The following is a 20,528-nucleotide window of genomic DNA, read 5'->3' as shown; positions in this document are numbered from 1 at the left end:
AATATAATGATATGAGGAGAGTGCTGTATATAATGGATAGGAGAGCGCAGTATAATGATATGAGGAGTGCTGTATATAATGGATAGTAGTGCGCAGTATAATGATATGAGGAGTGCTGTATATAATGGCTAGGAGAGCGCAGTATAATGATATGAGGGGAATGCTGTATATAATGAATAGGAGTGCTGTATATAATGGATAGGAGTGCTGTATATAATGGATAGGAGTGCTGTATATAATGGATAGGAGTGCTGTATAATGATGATGAGAGTGCTGTATATAATGGATATTAGTGTGCAGTATAATGATATGAGGGGAGTGCTGTATATAATGGATAGTAGTGCGCAGTATAATGATATAAGGAGTGCTGTATATAATGGATAGTAGTGCGCAGTATAATGATATGAGGAGAGTGGAGTGCTGTATATAATGGATAGTAGCGTGCAGTATAATGATATGAGGAGTGCTGTATATAATGGATAGGAGAGCGCAGTATAATGATATGAGGAGAGTGCTGTATACAATGTATAGGAGTGCGCAGTATAATGATATGAGGAGAGTGCTGTATATAATGGATAGGAGTGCGCAGTATGATGATATGAGGGGAGTGCAGTATATAATGGATAGGAGAGCGCGGTATAATGATATGAGGGGAGTGCTGTATATAATGGATAGGAGAGTGCAGTATAATGATATGAGGAGAGTGCTGTATATAATGTATAGGAGAGCACAGTATAATGATATGAGGGGAGTGCTGTATATAATGTATAGGAGAGCACAGTATAATGATATGAGGAGTGCTGTATATAATGGATAGGAGAGCGCAGTATAATGATATGAGGAGAATGCTGTATATAGTGGATAGTAGTGCGCGGTATAATGGTATGAGGTGAGTGCTGTATATAATGTACAGTAGTGTGCAGTATATTGATATGAGGGGAGTGCAGTATATAATGGATAGGAGAGCGCAGTATAATGATATGAGGGGAGTGCAGTATATAATGGATAGGAGAGCGCGGTATAATGATATGAGGGGAGTGCTGTATACAGGGCCGTCTTTTCATATGGGCTTAATGGGCACTTGCCCAGGGGCCCCAGGTAGATAAGGGCCCTTTTCTGATAGCTGAGGATCCACTTTTTCCAGGGGTACCAGAATTTTGAAAATCGGCCCTGGGGAACTGGAGATATCCATCTTCAAAGCAGAAGTCCACATCCGACCTGTTAATTGCACTTCCCAGTCATATTTCTCGGGTTCTCTCTGATTTAGAGTTTTTCTGAGAGTATATTCCAAAAGCTGGGACTCTCCTCTTTCTGGCGACATGAGCGGCTTGTCTCGATCTTGCCCAGCACCAGAGATATCAGCCTTCCAGCAGCCGGTCCCTGCTCCAGCTCCAAACGTCTCGTGTACAGTTTTATATGTTTTTCAATGGATTGCTCTGGCTCCTGATCTCTGATCCCCAAGTTCCCAGCACCGTCTGAAAGTTGGGACTCTGGGTTTTTATACTATTGAAGGCTAAGAAATCTATTTCCAGATAATGGAGATATCTGCAGTCAAACAAGCTGCCCTTCCACCGGAAAATGACGAATATTAAGCCCACTGCATTATCCAACCCTCCCCTGCATATAAAACACCCCCTACCTCCCTGGAAGTCATTTACAAGGGACCCTTAATTCAGCTAAGTGCCCCCTTCCACACGTTAGTGTTCTCCCTCCCACCACCTGTGCAGTAAAGGAGTAATTAGCAGAAGTTACTGCTCCAGGTCCTACATGTTAAATGGAAGATAGAGCACCCCCTGCCACCTGTGGGACATCACAGCTGCTGCTGATACCACCCCCCACCCCTAGGAGGGGAGAATGGGTAAGGACCCCAGTGCATTGCTTTACCCAGGGGCCCACACTGCTGATAAGGCGGCCCTGATGGTGCCCCCCCTGTCATTTTCTCCTGGATCCGCCCCTGTATAAATATATATATATATATATATACACATACATATAGTACAGCGGCACTCACAAGGTTGTGTAGGGAGGGGCCCAGTGTTCCCTCTAAGCTGTGCGCTCGTGCGCGCGCACACAACTCGACGAGCGTGCGCACAGACATTACAACAGTGCGCACAAAGCAGCAGTGGTCCCTTTTTCCAGTTGTGGACTCAATTATTGTGTGTTTAACCCATTAACTACATTGTGGGCTGTGTTTTAAATGTTTAATATCATTTTGAAGTAAAGTTAACACAAATTCTGAACGTAATTTTCCAGTTATATACAAATGACGCACAAAAATTAAAATTTCCTTCCAAAGTTGCACAAACAAAATCTTTTGCCGCACACAGCATTCGTAAAATTAGAGGGAACATTGGAGGGGCCCCGCTGGATTGCCTTGCCCAGGGGCCCATAATGCTGTTAAGATGGTCCTGGCTGTATATAATGGATAGGAGTGCTGTATATAATGGATAGTAGTGCGCGGTATAATGATATGAGGGGAGTGCTGTATATAATGGATAGGAGAGTGCAGTATAATGATTTGAGGGGAGTGCTGTATATAATGGATAGGAGAGTGCAGTATAATGATTTGAGGGGAGTGCTGTATATAATGTATAGGAGAGTGCAGTATAATGATATGAGGAGAGTGCTGTATATAATGTATAGGAGAGTACAGTATAATGATATGAGGGGAGTGCTGTATATAATGTATAGGAGAGCACAGTATAATGATATGAGGAGTGCTGTATATAATGGATAGGAGAGCGCAGTATAATGATATGAGGAGAATGCTGTATATAGTGGATAGGAGAGCGCAGTATAATGATATGAGGAGAGTGCTGTATATAATGTATAGGAGTGCGCAGTATAATGATATGAGGGGAGTGCTGTATATAATGTATAGGAGTGCGCAGTATAATGATATGAGGGGAGTGCTGTATATAAAGGATAGGAGAGCACAGTATAATGATATGAGGAGTGCTGTATATAATGTATAGGAGTGCGCAGTATAATGATATGAGGAGATGGCTGTATATAATGGATAGGAGAGCGCAGTATAATGATATGAGGGGAGTGCTGTATATAATGGATAGGAGTGCGCAGTATAATGATATGAGGAGTACTGTATATAATGGATAGGAGAGCACAGTATAATGATATGAGGGGAGTGCTGTATATAATGTATAGGAGTGCGCAGTATAATGATATGAGAGGAGTGCTGTATATAATGTATAAGTGCGCAGTATAATGATTTGAGGAGTGCTGTATATAATGTATAGGAGTGCGCAGTATAATGATATGAGGAGTGCTGTATATAATGTATAGGAGTGCGCAGTATAATGATATGAGGAGATGGCTGTATATAATGGATAGGAGAGCGCAGTATAATGATATGAGGAGAGTGCTGTATATAATGGATAGGAGTGCGCAGTATAATGTATAGGAGTGCGCAGTATAATGATATGAGGAGATGGCTGTATATAATGGATAGGAGAGCACAGTATATTGATATGAGGAGAGTGCTGTATATAGTGGATAGGAGTGCGCAGTATAATGGATAGGAGTGCTGTATATAATGGATAGGAGAGCGCAGTATAATGATATGAGGGGAGTACTGTATATAATGGATAGGAGAGCGCAGTATAATGATATGAGGAGAGTGCTGTATATAATGGATAGGAGTGTGCAGTATAATGATATGAGGGGAGTGCTGTATATAATGGATAGGAGAGCGCAGTATAATGATATGAGGAGAGTGCTGTATATAATGGATAGGAGAGCGCAGTATAATGATATTAGGAGAATGCTGTATATAATGGATAGGAGAGCGCAGTATAATGATATGAGGGGAGTGCTGTATATAATGGATAGGAGTGCGCAGTATAATGATATGAGGGGAGTGCTGTATATAGTGGATAGGAGTGCGCAGTATAATGATATGAGGGGAGTGCTGTATATAATGGATAGGAGTGCATAGTATAACGATATGAGGAGAGTGCTGTATATAATGTATAGGAGAGTGCAGTATATAATGTATAGGAGTGCTGTATATAATGTATAGGAGTGCGCAGTATAATGATATGAGGGGAGTGCTGTATATAGTGGATAGGAGTGCTGTATATAATGGATAGGAGTGCTGTATAATGATATGAGGGGAGTGCTGTATATAATGGATAGGAGAGCACAGTATAATGATATGAGGGGAGTGCTGTATATAATGTATAGGAGTGCGCAGTATAATGATATGAGGAGAGTGCTGTATATAATGTATAGGAGTGCGCAGTATAATGATATGAGGAGAGTGCTGTATATAATGGATAGGAGAGCGCAGTATAATGATATGAGGGGAGTGCTGTATATAATGTATAGGAGTGCGCAGTATAATGATATGAGGGGAGTGCTGTATATAGTGGATAGGAGAGCGCAGTATAATGATATGAGGGGAGTGCTGTATATAATGGATAGGAGAGCGCAGTATAATGATATGAGGAGAATGCTGTATATAATGGATAGGAGAGCGCAGTATAATGATATGAGGGGAGTGCTGTATATAATGTATAGGAGAGTACAGTATAAATTATATGAGGGGAGTACTGTATATAATTGGATAGGAGTGCGCAGTATAATGATATGAGGAGAGTGCTGTATATAATGTATAGGAGAGTACAGTATAAATTATATGAGGGGAGTACTGTATATAATGGATAGGAGTGCGCAGTATAATGATATGAGGAGTGCTGTATATAATGTATAGGAGTGCTGTATATAATGTATAGGAGAGTGCAGTATAAATGATATGAGCAGTATAAATGATATGAGGAGAATGCTGTATATAATGTATAGGAGTGCGCAGTATAATGATATGAGGAGTGCTGTATATAATGTATAGGAGAGCGCAGTATAATGATATGAGGAGAGTGCTGTATATAATGTATAGGAGAGCACAGTATAATGATATGAGGAGAGTGCTGTATATAATGTATAGGAGTGCACAGTATAACGATATGAGGGGAGTGCTGTATATAATGTATAGGAGAGTGCAGTATAAATGATATGAGGAGAATGCTGTATATAATGTATAGGAGTGCGCAGTATAATGATATGAGGGGAGTGCTGTATATAGTGGATAGGAGTGCGCAGTATAATGATATGAGGAGTGCTGTATATAATGGATAGGAGAGCGCAGTATAATGATATGAGGAGTGCTGTATATAATGGATAGGAGAGCGCAGTATAATGATATGAGGAGAGTGCTGTATATAATGTATAGGAGTGCGCAGTATAATGATATGAGGAGAGTGCTGTATATAATGTATAGGAGTGCGCAGTATAATGATATGAGGGGAGTGCTGTATATAGTGGATAGGAGAGCGCAGTATATAATGGATAGGAGAGCGCAGTATAATGATATGAGGGGAGTGCTGTATATAATGGATAGGAGAGCGCAGTATAATGATATGAGGGGAGTGCTGTATATAATGGATAGGAGTGCGCAGTATAATGATATGAGGGGAGTGCTGTATATAGTGGATAGGAGAGCGCAGTATAATGATATGAGGAGAGTGCTGTATGTAATGTATAGGAGAGTACAGTATAAATGATATGAGGGGAGTACTGTATATAATGGATAGGAGAGCGCAGTATAATGATATGAGGAGAGTGCTGTATATAATGTATAGGAGTGCTGTATATAATGTGTAGGGGAGTGCAGTATAAATGATATGAGGAGAATGCTGTATATAATGTATAGGAGTGCGCAGTATAATGATATGAGGGGAGTGCTGTATATAGTGGATAGTAGTGCGCAGTATAATGATATGAGGAGTGCTGTATATAATGTATAGGAGTGCTGTATATAATGGATAGGAGAGCGCAGTATAATGATATGAGGAGAGTGCTGTATATAATGTATAGGAGAGTGCAGTATAAATGATATGAGGAGAGTGCTGTATATAATGTACAGTATAGGAGAGCGCAGTATAATGATATGAGGAGAGTGCTGTATATAATGTATAGGAGTGCTGTATATAATGTAGAGGAGAGTGCAGTATAAATGATCTGAGGAGAATGCTGTATATAATGTATAGGAGTGCGCAGTATAATGATATGAGGAGTGCTGTATATAATGTATAGGAGTGCTGTATATAATGGATAGGAGAGCGCAGTATAATGATATGAGGAGAGTGCTGTATATAATGTATAGGAGAGTGCAGTATAAATGATATGAGGAGAGTGCTGTATATAATGTATAGGAGAGTGCAGTATAAATGATATGAGGAGAATGCTGTATATAATGTATAGGAGAGCGCAGTATAATGATATGAGGAGTGCTGTATATAATGTATAGGAGTGCTGTATATAATGGATAGGAGTGCTGTATAATGATATGAGGAGAGTGCTGTATATAATGTATATGAGTGCGCAGTATAATGATATGAGGGGAGTGCTGTATATAATGGATAGTAGTGCGCAGTATAACGATATGAGGAGTGCTGTATATAATGTATAGGAGTGCTGTATATAATGGATAGGAGTGCGCAGTATAATGATATGAGGAGTGCTGGATATAATGTATAGGAGTGCGCAGTATAATGATATGAGGAGAGTGCTGTATATAATGTATAGGAGAGTGCAGTATAAATGATATGAGGAGAGTGCTGTATATAGTGGATAGGAGTGCGCAGTATAATGTATAGGAGTGCTGGATATAATGTATAGGAGAGCGCAGTATAATGATATGAGGAGAGTGCTGTATATAATGTATAGGAGAGTGCAGTATAAATGATATGAGGAGAGTGCTGTATATAATGTATAGGAGAGTGCAGTATAAATGATATGAGGAGAGTGCTGTATATAATGTATAGGAGTGCGCAGTATAATGATATGAGGGGAGTGCTGTATATAATGTATAGGAGAGCGCAGTATAATGATATGAGGGGAGTGCTGTATATAATGTATAGGAGAGTGCAGTATAAATGATATGAGGGGAGTGCTGTATATAATGTATAGGAGTGCGCAGTATAATGATATGAGGAGTGCTGGATATAATGTATAGGAGTGCGCAGTATAATGATATGAGGAGTGCTGTATATAATGGATAGGAGTGCGCAGTATAATGGATAGGAGTGCACAGTATAATGTTATGATGAGAGTGCTGTATATAGTGGATAGGAGTGCGCAGTATAATGATATGAGGAGAGTGCTGTATATAATGGATAGGAGTGCTGTATATAATGTAGAGGAGAGTGCTGTATATAATGTATAGGAGAGTACAGTATAAATGATATGAGGGGAGTGCTGTATATAATGGATAGGAGAGCGCAGTATAATGATATGAGGAGAGTGCTGTATATAATGGATAGGAGAGCGCAGTATAATGATATGAGGAGAGTGCTGTATATAATGGATAGGAGTGTGCAGTTAAATGATATGAGGGGAGTGCTGGATATAATGGATAGGAGAGCGCAGTATAATGATATGAGGAGAATGCTGTATATAATGTATAGGAGTGCGCAGTGTAATGATATGAGGAGTGCTGGATATAATGGATAGGAGAGCGCAGTATATAATGGATAGGAGAGCGCAGTATAATGATATGAGGAGAGTGCTGTATATAATGTATAGGATTGTGCAGTAAGATATGATGAGAGTGCTGTATACACAATGTATAGGAAAGTGTGTGACGTCGCCCCCTGGTGTTTGCAGTCTGTTACTCTGCAACAAGGAAACAGGTTATTTCCCCTCCCATCCACAGCTGCCTCTGATACCAGGAAGTGTAGACTGTATTATACACCACCATGCTGCCGCTCAGCCGTCTGCTGGCCCACAGAGCCCAGGTAATACTGACTGCCTGCTCACACACACATACAGAGCCCAGGTAATACTGACTGCCTGCTCACACACATACATACAGAGCCCAGGTAATACTGACTGCCTGCTCACACACACACACACACACACACACACACACACACACACACACACACACACACACACACACACACACACACACACACAGCCCAGGTAATACTGACTGCCTGCTCATACACACACACACATACAGAGCCCAGGTAATACTGACTGCCTGCTCATACACACACAGAGCCCAGGTAATACTGACTGCCTGCTCATACACACACAGAGCCCAGGTAATACCGACTGCCTACTAATACACACACAGAGCCCGGGTAATACTGACTGCCTGCTCATACACACACATACAGAGCCCAGGTAATACTGACTGCCTGCTCATACACACACATACAGAGCCCAGGTAATACTGACTGCCTGCTCATACACACACACAGAGCCCAGGTAATACTGACTGCCTGCTTATACACGTACAGAGCCCAGGTAATACTGACTGCCTGTTTATACACGTACAGAGCCCAGGTAATACTGACTGCCTGCTTATACACGTACAGAGCCCAGGTAATACCGACTGCCTGCTCATACACACAGAGCCCAGGTAATACTGACTGCCTGCTCATACACACAGAGCCCAGGTAATACTGACTGCCTGCTCATACACACACATACAGAGCCCAGGTAATACTGACTGCCTGCTTATACACACTGTAACACTGTAGGGCAGGCATGTCCAAACTATGGCCCTCCAGCTGTTGTGCAACTACAAGTCCCATCATGCCTTGCCACAGTTTTGCTATTAGTGAATGCTAAAACTATGGCAAGGCATGCTGGGATGTGTAGTTTTACAACAGCTGGAGGGCCATAGTTTGGACATACCTGCTGTAGGGGAACTGGATGCCTTTTCCTGGGGTAGAAGGCAGCAAGCAGCAGCTGAGAAATCATACAAGGTGCAACTGGCCGCAACCAGTTTTATTCAGCAGAAAATAAAAATAAAGAACAAAAGAAATTACCTTGCCTGTCCGGCACTAACTAAACACAGGATATTCCTAACTATAAACAAAACCCCAAGTTTTCCAGTCACTACTGGATGGCTTACTTGCATAAGAAAGCTTGTCCTCTCACAGAGATTCTGCAGCCTCCCAGGCAGTCTGCCCACACTGAGCAGTCCAGCAGCTCTACATGGGCCTTGCACAGCTGCAAGTGCTGATTAGCCCTCAGTGAGGCCAAACACCTGAGCTGGGCCTTTACTCAGCTGTAACAAAAAGAAACATCTCATGGAAATGTTCCTGTTTCTAAAAGGTGTAAGACAAGAACCTGGGACAAATAGGGATGCGGTCATTCGTCAGACTGCATTTAGGTCTACAGTCATTAGGTCGACCCCACTAGGTCGATTGGCAGGAAGGTCGACCTGACTTAAGGTCGACATGGGCCAAGGTCGACATGACTTAAGGTCGAATTTGCATAAAGGTCGACATGAGGAAGGTCGACTGGTCATAAGGTCGACATGGGTTTTTCACTGTTTTTTGAGCCGACATGTGCCGACAGGCGGTATTTCATGCCCTACCATCCACAAGGGCGTGGTGGGAGAATAAAATAGTGTGCCGAGCGCAGCGAGGCACCGTGCCCGAAGCATGGCGAGTGTCCGATTCTCATTGCCAACTGTGTCCATGTCGACTGTGTCGACATTCGGATCAAAAAACAGTGAAAAACCCATGTCGACCTTATGACCAGTCGACCTTCCTCATGTCGACCTTTATGCAAATTCGACCTTAAGTCATGTCGACCTTGGCCCATGTCGACCTTAAGTCAGGTCGACCTTCCTGCCAATCGACCTAGTGGGGTCGACCTAATGACTGTAGACCTAAATGCATTCTGACGAATGATCCCATTCCGACAAATATACCTGCCCCCAAACACCATTCCAGTGTTCTTGTCACTATATATATATATATATATATATATATATATATATATATATATATATATATATATATATATATATATCCACAATATACCTGCCCTCAAACACCATTCCAGTGTTCTTGTCACAATACATACATACATACATACACACAGAGCCCAGGTAATACTGACTGCCTGCTTATACATACATACCCAGGTAATACTGCCTGCCTGCTTATATATATATATATATATATATATATATATATATATATATATATATATATATACACATACATACATACATACATACATACATAGACTAGGTAATACAGACTGCCTGCTTATATATACATACATAGACTAGGTAATACAGACTGCCTGCTCATACATACATACATACATACATACATACCCAGGTAATCCTGCCTGCTTATACATACATACATACATACAGAGACTAGGTAATACAGACTGCCTGCTCATACATACATACATACATACATACATACATACATACAGAGACTAGGTAATACTGACTGCCTGCTCATACATACATACAGAGACTAGGTAATACCGACTGCCTGCTTATACATACATACAGAACCCAGGTAATACTGACTACCTGCTTATACATACATACATAGACTAGGTAATACAGACTGCCTGCTCATACATACATACATACATACATACCCAGGTAATACTGCCTGCCTGCTTATACATACATACAGAGACTAGTTAATACAGACTGCCTGCTTATATATACATACATACATACATACATACATACATACATACATAGACTAGGTGATACAGACTGCCTGCTCATACATACATACATACATACAGAACCCAGGTAATACTGACTACCTGCTTATACATACATACATACATACATACATACATACATACATACATACATACATAGACTAGGTAATACTGACTGCCTGCTTATACATACAGAACCCATAAATACATACATACATACATACATACAGAGACTAGGTAATACAGACTGTATGCTCATACATACATACATACATACATACATACATACATACATACAGAACCCAGGTAATACTGACTACCTGCTCATACATACATACAGAGACTAGGTAATACTGCCTGCCTGCTTATACATACATACATACAGAACCCAGGTAATACTGACTGCCTGCTCATACATACATACATACATACATACATACAGAACCCAGGTAATACTGACTACCTGCTCATACATACATACATACATACATACAGAGACTAGGTTATACTGACTGCCTGCTTATACATACATACATACAGAGACTAGGTAATACTGCCTGCCTACTTATACATACATACATACATACATACATACATACAGAGACTAGGTAATACTGACTGCCTGCTTATACATACATACATACATACATACATACATACATACCCAGGTAATACTGCCTGCCTGCTTATACATACATACATACATACATACATACATACAGAGACTAGGTAATACTGCCTGCCTGCTTATACATACATACATACATACAGAGACTAGGTAATACAGACTGCCTGCTCATACATACATACATACATACATACAGAACCCAGGTAATACTGACTACCTGCTTATACATACATACAGAACCCAGGTAATACTGACTACCTGCTCATACATACATACAGAACCCAGGTAATACTGACTACCTGCTCATACATACATACATACATACATACATACATACATACATACAGAACCCAGGTAATACTGACTACCTGCTCATACATACATACATACATACATACATACATACCCAGGTAATACTGACTGCCTGCTTATACATACATACATACATACATACAGAGACTAGGTAATACTGACTACCTGCTCATACATACATACATACATACATACATACCCAGGTAATACAGACTGCCTGCTCATACATACAGAGACTAGGTAATACAGACTGCCTGCTTATACATACATACATACAGAGACTAGGTAATACTGCCTGCCTGCTTATACATACATACATACAGAGACTAGGTAATACAGACTGCCTGCTCATACATACATACATACATACATACATACATACAGAACCCAGGTAATACTGACTACCTGCTTATACATACATACAGAGACTAGGTAATACAGACTGCCTGCTCATACATACATACATACATACATACATACATACATACATACATACATACATACATACATACAGAACCCAGGTAATACTGACTACCTGCTCATACATACATACATACATACAGAAACTAGGTAATACTGACTGCCTGCTCATACATACATACATACATACATACAGAGACTAGGTAATACTGACTGCATGCTTATACATACAGAACCCAGGTAATACTGACTGCCTGCTCATACATACATACATACATACATACATACATACATACATACATACATACATACATACATACATACAGAGACTAGGTAATACTGACTGCCTGCTTATACATACAGAACCCAGGTAATACTGACTACCTGCTCATACATACATACAGAACCCAGGTAATACTGACTACCTGCTCATACATATATACAGAGACTAGGTAATACTGACTGCCTGCTCATACATACATACATACATACATACATACATACATACATACCCAGGTAATACTGACTGCCTGCTTATACATACATACATACATACATACAGAGACTAGGTAATACTGACTACCTGCTCATACATACATACATACCCAGGTAATACAGACTGCCTGCTCATACATACATACAGAGACTAGGTAATACAGACTGCCTGCTCATACATACATACATACATACAGAGACTAGGTAATACTGCCTGCCTGCTTATACATACATACATACATACATACAGAGACTAGGTAATACAGACTGCCTGCTCATTCATACATACATACATACATACATACATACATACATACATACATACATACAGAACCCAGGTAATACTGACTACCTGCTCATACATACATACATACAGAACCCAGGTAATACTGACTTCCTTTTACATACAGAACCCAGGTAATACTGACTGCCTGCTCATACATACATACATACATACAGAGACTTGGTAATACTGACTGCCTGCTCATACATACAGAACCCAGGTAATACTGACTGCCTGCTCATACATACATACATACATACATACAGAACCCAGGTAATACTGACTACCTGCTTATACATACATACATACATACATACATACATACATACATACAGAACCCAGGTAATACTGACTACCTGCTCATACATATATACAGAGACTAGGTAATACTGACTGCCTGCTCGCTCATACATACATACATACATACATACATACATACATACAGAACCCAGGTAATACTGACTGCCTGCTCATACATACATACATACATACATACATACAGAACCCAGGTAATACTGGCTGCCTGCTTATACATACATACATACATACATACATACATACATACAGAGACTAGGTAATACTGACTGCCTGCTTATACATACCGGTTGGGGTCATTTGGTCTACAGCATGATGGTCAACACCATTAGGTCGACATGGGTCTAGGTCAACATGGGAAAAGGTCCACATGGTTCTAGGTCAACAGTTCGACAGTGTCTAGGACGACAGTCAAAAGATCGACATGGGGTTTTTCACTGTTTTTGGTACTTGTGTAGTTTCACGGCGTCGCCGCCACGCGCACACTCTGTCTCAGAAACTTGGCAGCCTGCCAGAGGCTCTGATTAACTGTGCTCATGCCGCTCTAGCTCTGCCTGACTGTGCGCCTGCCGCTCTAGCTCTGCCTGACTGTGCGCGTGCCGCTCTAGCTCTGCCTGACTGTGCGCGTGCCGCTCTAGCTCTGCCTGACTGTGCGCGTGCCGCTCTAGCTCTGCCTGACTGTGCGCGTGCCGCTCTAGCTCTGCCTGACTGTGCTCGTGCCGCTCTAGCTCTGCCTGGCTGTGCGCGTGCCGCTCTAGCTCTGCCTGACTGTGCTCGTGCCGCTCTAGCTCTGCCTGGCTGTGCGCGTGCCGCTCTAGCTCTGTCTGTCTGTGCGCCTGCCGCTCTAGCTCTGTCTGTCTGTGCGCGTGCCGCTCTAGCTCTGTCTGACTGTGCTCGTGCCGCTCTAGCTCTGTCTGACTGTGCGCGTGCCGCTCTAGCTCTGTCTGGCTGTGCGCCTGCCGCTCTAGCTCTGTCTGACTGTGCTCGTGCCGCTCTAGCTCTGTCTGACTGTGCGCGTGCCGCTCTAGCTCTGTCTGACTGTGCGCGTGCCGCTCTAGCTCTGTCTGACTGTGCGCGTGCCGCTCTAGCTCTGTCTGTCTGTGCGCCTGCCGCTCTAGCTCTGTCTGTCTGTGCGCGTGCCGCTCTAGCTCTGTCTGACTGTGCGCCTGCCGCTCTAGCTCTGTCTGACTGTGCTCGTGCCGCTCTAGCTCTGTCTGACTGTGCGCGTGCCGCTCTAGCTCTGTCTGGCTGTGCGCCTGCCGCTCTAGCTCTGTCTGACTGTGCTCGTGCCGCTCTAGCTCTGTCTGACTGTGCGCGTGCCGCTCTAGCTCTGTCTGACTGTGCGCGTGCCGCTCTAGCTCTGTCTGACTGTGCGCGTGCCGCTCTAGCTCTGTCTGTCTGTGCGCCTGCCGCTCTAGCTCTGTCTGTCTGTGCGCGTGCCGCTCTAGCTCTGTCTGACTGTGCTCGTGCCGCTCTAGCTCTGTCTGACTGTGCGCGTGCCGCTCTAGCTCTGTCTGGCTGTGCGCCTGCCGCTCTAACTCTGTCTGACTGTGCTCGTGCCGCTCTAGCTCTGTCTGACTGTGCGCCTGCCGCTCTATCTCTGTCTTACTGTGCTCGTGCCGCTCTAGCTCTGTCTGACTGTGCGCGTGCCGCTCTAGCTCTGTCTGACTGTGCGCGTGCCGCTCTAGCTCTGTCTGACTGTGCGCGTGCCGCTCTAGCTCTGTCTGACTGTGCGCGTGCCGCTCTAGCTCTGTCTGTCTGTGCGCCTGCCGCTCTAGCTCTGTCTGTCTGTGCACGTGCCGCTCTAGCTCTGTCTGACTGTGCTCGTGCCGCTCTAGCTCTGTCTGACTGTGCGCGTGCCGCTCTAGCTCTGTCTGGCTGTGCGCCTGCCGCTCTAGCTCTGTCTGACTGTGCGCGTGCTGCTCTAGCTCTGTCTGACTGTGCGCCTGCCGCTCTAGCTCTGTCTGACTGTGCTCGTGCCGCTCTAGCTTTGCCTGACTGCGCCCGTGCCGCTCTAGCTGTGCCTGACTGCGCGCGTGCCGCTCTAGCTCTGTCTGACTGCGCGCGTGCCGCTCTAGCTCTGCCTGACTGTGCTCGTGCCGCTCTAGCTCTGCCTGACTGCGCTCGTGCCGCTCTAGCTGTGTCTGACTGCGCTCGTGCCGCTCTAGCTCTGTCTGACTGCGCGCGTGCCGCTCTTGCTCTGTCTGACTGCGCGCGTGCCGCTCTAGCTCTGTCTGTCTGTGCGCGTGCCGCTCTAGCTCTGTCTGACTGTGCGCCTGCCGCTCTAGCTCTGCCTGACTGTGCGCCTGCCGCTCTAGCTCTGTCTGACTGTGCGCGTGCCGCTCTAGCTCTGTCTGACTGTGCGCGTGCCGCTCTAGCTCTGTCTGTCTGTGCGCCTGCCGCTCTAGCTCTGTCTGTCTGTGCGCGTGCCGCTCTAGCTCTGTCTGACTGTGCGCGTGCCGCTCTAGCTCTGTCTGACTGTGCGCCTGCCGCTCTAGCTCTGTCTGACTGTGCGCCTGCCGCTCTAGCTCTGTCTGTCTGTGCGCGTGCCGCTCTAGCTCTGTCTGTCTGTGCGCGTGCCGCTCTAGCTCTAGCTTCATACCCCCCACTATCCATGTCGGCGTGGAGTTGAGAATAGAAAGTGTGGCGAGCGCAGCGAGGCGAGCAGACGCGGATACCTTCACAGCTATCCGTGTCCCCTCGCGGGCTTCACAGGTGTCAGCGTCTCCTCGCGGGGCTCGCCACGCTTCAGGCTCGGTGGCTCGCTGCGCTTGCCACACTTTCTATTCTCAACTCTATGCCGACGTGGATAGTGGGGGTATGAAAAGGTCGTAGGACGCGTACTGCCGGCCCTCGCGGGGCGCGCTGCGCGCGCAACGCTTCGGGTGGGTGTGGATAGTGGTGCTGATTCTGGAACACATTCACACCTGCACACTCACACACCTGAGACAGTAATGACGACATTTTCGGCAACTGTTAACTTTTTTTTTGTTGAAATTTAACTGGAACATAACTGGAGAATATAAATGATTTGAATAACATGTAAGTAATCAGCGTAACAAAAAGTACAACATTAATTAAAAAGTCATGATTGGTCGGTAGAACAGGAAGCACCGCCAGCACTTGCACAGGAAGGAGCTTCTGCGTCGTCACCACCAGCACTTGCAGAGGAGTCGGCTGGCTCGGCGCTGTCATCCTCCTTCTCGACCAGGGGGAGCAGGGTCAGAGCATGTAGGAAGGGGTCCTGGGCGCCTAAACTCTGCCTCCACATAAACTCCTGGAGGTAGGAGTCCAGGTCAGCGGCGTAGCTTTGTTTGGGGCGCCCCCCCGCCGTAAATGGGGGGCGCCCGCCCATCCCCCCTCCCCCCCATTGCCACATGCTTACCTGTCCGCGCGTCCCGGCTCCCCTCCTGGCTTCAATAAATTCTATGCAGACGGACCACGATAAAATGGCCGCCCCCATACCGCAGACAGTTTCAGAGAACAGTCTGCTTTATGGGGCGGCCATTTTATCGTGGTCCGTCTCCATAGCATTGATTGAAGCCAGGAGGGGAGCCGGGAGGCGCGGACAGGTAAGCATGGGAGGCGGGGGGGTTACTATAGCACCGCAGCCCCCCCGGCGTCCCCATATGCACAGCGCCCCCCCCGCGACTGCGGGGGCTGCGGTACTATAGTTACGCCACTGGTCCAGGTGATGGCGCGCGGTACCCCTTTGGCGCTTATTACGCCACTTGCAGCTGCCCCTGAGGCGCTTTATATTCTGCGTGTGCACCCCAGTGTCCGGGTCAACGAAGTTGAATTTATGATTCACCTTCCCGTGGACGTAACCGGCCTGCTGGAGTTGCTGGGTGTTGTAGGCCCTCCAACAGTCCGTGTAGACGGTGGTGCCGGGCTCAACGTGGGCCTCGATGGCAGCCATCAGGGTGGCCGCATCCCACCGCTCCACCGCAGTCATGAAGCACTGCCCGTTCTCCCTGGATATTCCCCCGAATACCCACTGCTGGGGCAGGAGCCGTCCGACATTACTTTTCCTCTTTACATAGAGGCTCTCGTCGACCTCGACAATATGACCCGGGCCTCCGATTCGCTGCTGAGGCTGCGCCAGCAGGTCCACCGTGCAGGCCTCCCTCATCAAGTTGTTGTACTGCTGTTTTCTGCAAAATATTCAGCTGCCTGTCGCAGAATTTGATGCTGGTCAGCTCTTCTGCCCAGCAATATAGGAAGCGGATGAGGGTCACAAAGCTGAGGTGAGACCCCCGGAACCACTGCGCAGACCTGACGCTCACCTTCTTGCGGCAGCTGCGAATGTGGCAGCACCACATGCATTCCTTTACACTGAGCCTCATGGGGTGGCCATTGGGGCAGGTCATGGTCTGCGGCAGGAATTGGTGGGCCTGCAGGAAAGCCACCGCCTCCTCCTCTGTCTGCGGCAGATTAAACAGCGTCAGACGCTCCATCGCCATAGTCAGGTTTGCTTCTGCCATCATACACCTCCGTCTCTCACACAGGGCTACTGCTGACTGACTGACTATGTTACCTGCGTAGCGCTCTGACTGACTACGTAACACTGTCCGCGCGCGGCTAAGCAGAAGTGCCGGGAGTGTGAATTCAGATGCTAAAAGCGTCTAAAATGTTAGCGTCTACATTGGGGACACCCCCTGTGGTAGCGGTGTGCCGGGGTGTGCGATTTAGAAGCCCCGTTTGTGTCCTGTTTACACGGTACATTTCATTACTTCACAGCTAGAGCGGCACGCGAGCCTCTGGCAGGCTGCCAAGTTTCTGAGACAGACTGTGCGCGCGGCGGCGCCGTGAAACTACACAAGTACCCTGTTTTTTTACCTGAATGTCAACACAGTCGACATGGACACAGTTTAAAGTTCACCGCATCCCCTCGCATCGCTCGCTGAGCTCGGCACACTGTTTTATGCTCCCACCACACCCTAGTGAATGAAAGAGCATGAAATACCACCTGTCGGCAGGGCCAGATTAACAATGGGCCTGATGGAGCTACAGCTCCAGGCCCACTCTCCATATAGGCCCATTTTGTAGCTGAGGGCTGGGGCTTTCCAACAAGCCCGACCCCGCGTCGCTAGCCGTCCGGGAACCGGAGATACTACCAGGCAAAGCTGGAACATTTTCCCCATAGGATAACATGGGACCTGTTAATACTGACCCCCACCCAGTCCAACGGCTGCCAGTTCCCCCTACAGCATCACAGAAACTCGAGGCTGATCTCAGTCAGTCGCTGGGCCTTCAATCTCATACCTGGTCCATATGGATTCAATGGTTCCAGAGATATTGCGGGTAAACTGATTTTTTCATTTCTGAAATGTCATTTCATGACTGTTCATGTTGTTTGATACTGATCTCATGTAAATGGGTCAGTTGGTTCCGAAGATATAGTTGGTTGGTTAAAGGGGGGGTGGTTTTCTCTCCCCCTCACACCAGAAAATGCAGGGACTAGGCTGGTGTAAAAGGGGCCAACCCGGGAATGTCCCTGCATGATCCTGGGTCCATTTTCCTTATTAAGTCCCTGCATTTTCTGGTGTGAAAGGGGTATTATTTCAAATAGCCGGTACCTGCAGTGCTCTGAATACAGCCAGGCAGCCTCCCTCTCTCTGCCCGGCTGTCCCTGGCTGTCATTTCTGCCCGGCAACTGTCCCCCAGTTACCGGGAGCATGTATTCCCCCTTGGCAATGAGCATGGAATCCTGGCAATTAGCATGGAACCGCTGGCAATGAGCATGTAGGTCAGCAGCACTTTTGTAGCATAATTTTTAATAGGCATTATGGTGTTTGGCATTATACGTAATGGACATTATGGTGTGTGGCTTAATATGTAATAGGCATTATGGTGTACATTTTAAATGCTCGCCCTAGGCGCGCCGTGTCACTGTTTATGAAGCATATTGTGCATTATTGCTCAATCCATTTGGTATAGTGTGTATTTTGGCTCAATCCATGTGGCAAAATGTGAATTTTGCCTTAATCTGTGTGACATAACGTGAATTTTTACTCAATCCGTGTGCCATAGTGTGAAATTTTGGATCATTCCATGTGGCATAATGTGTAAGAGGCAAGTACAGTATACGGGGGTTACTATTGTGTTGCATGATTTGTATAAGGGGTATATGGTGTGGTAAACTTAGGTTACCACATAAAAGGTGCTGACATACTGTCTACCAAGTTTCGGTTTTCAGTATTTTTTATGACTGGAGTGCCGCCTCACCCCGCAAGTATCTTAGGACATTGGTATCCTGCGGGTGCACCTTTGGAGGGCACCCACCAATAAATCTCCCTGCATTTTTCCTATGCCAGCCCCCTGCCTCTTCCAGGCATATATAATTAGTTGAAAGTACACAAATAGAGACACACCCACGAGCAGACCACCCAATCAGAACACTGGTCACACCCCCCACATTATTAGGTGCTGGTCACAACCCCTATTATTGCGCATAATAGGCCCTTGATCATTTTCAGCTCCAGGCCCATTTATACCTTAATCTGGCTCTGCCTGTCGGCACATGTCAGCTCAAGAAACAGTGAAAAACCCCATGTCGACTGTGGCTGGAGACCCCGGCACACGTGGATAATGGCGGCCACAGCACTGAAGGAGTTAATCCTCTGTGTTGTGACACCATCTTGAACAAGGGGCGCTTGGGGGCCAAATTAATAAAATATTTTATTCACATTGTGTATGAGCACCGTGGCCCGGTTTCCCGGAAACCCCAGCGCTGTCCAGCTGTAACCCCAATCCTCCAGTGGAGGGGGAATGTGGCATGGCCGAGCAGTGTGCTGTCCCTGGAAGCAGCGCTACAGAAGCCGCGGTGCGCTGGGAACTGCCGCTGCCAAGAGTCTGGAAGCCGGCTTCCCAGCGCAGCCAGTCCAGTGTTAAGGAGCCCCTGCAGCTAGGCTGCAGGGCACAAGGGAGCCCAGAGCTGGGCAAAATGGGTTAAATACAGATTTTAAATGTATTAATATATGTGAATCACTGAGCTGGGACTGAGGGTCCGCAGCTGCAGTGTTATGTGGTGTCTGAAGCCTGTGTTGGGCAGAGGCTCCGTATGATGTATAAAGTGTAATTTAAATGTGTTTTAATTGTGAAAATGCACTTTGCAAATTACTTAAGGAAGGAATCCCTGTGATAAGGAAATGAGATGCTAATTTTGTTGTTTCCTCCTGAATGTCTGTGAGTGACCACTGCACAGCAGGTAGCGGGCTGGGTGTTTGACCTTCAATATCTAAAAGTATGTTTCATTTTTTTGTACATAAAGTATGTTATACAGTTAAATACACTCTCTCTTTGGTATAAGTAACATTTTGGGATGTCTAGGGGAAGAAGGGATGTAGGACGCACAGATATGGGGAAGAAGGGACGTAGGACGCACAGATATGGGGAAGAAGGGACGTAGGACGCACAGATATAGGGGAGAAGGGACGTAGGACGCACAGATATGAGGGAAGAAGGGATGTAGGACGCACAGATATAGGGGAGAAGGGACGTAGGACGCACAGATATGGGGGAGAAGGGACGTAGGACGCACAGATATGTGGG

The 20,528-nt window shown here is 45.7% G+C and overlaps 1 protein-coding gene across 1 annotated transcript in view; it reads left to right on the top strand.

Annotated features, from left to right (window-relative positions):
• Window positions 1-7,699: 7,699 nt before the first annotated feature.
• GLOD5 (glyoxalase domain containing 5) overlaps window positions 7,700-20,528 on the top strand; it is a 33,399-nt gene continuing 20,570 nt past the window's right edge. The window contains exon 1 of the mRNA XM_083164482.1: window positions 7,700-7,814. Within this exon, the coding sequence (XP_083020608.1) occupies window positions 7,776-7,814 (39 nt within the window). The 5' untranslated portion in view covers window positions 7,700-7,775. The remainder of the gene's footprint in view (window positions 7,815-20,528) is intronic.

The sequence above is a fragment of the Crinia signifera genome, chromosome 1, assembly GCF_055691185.1.
Source record: "Crinia signifera chromosome 1, ASM5569118v1, whole genome shotgun sequence".
Classification (NCBI taxonomy): domain Eukaryota; kingdom Metazoa; phylum Chordata; class Amphibia; order Anura; family Myobatrachidae; genus Crinia; species Crinia signifera.
The sequence above is the reverse complement of the archived record's forward strand: the minus strand, read 5'-3'. Positions and strand labels throughout refer to the sequence as shown.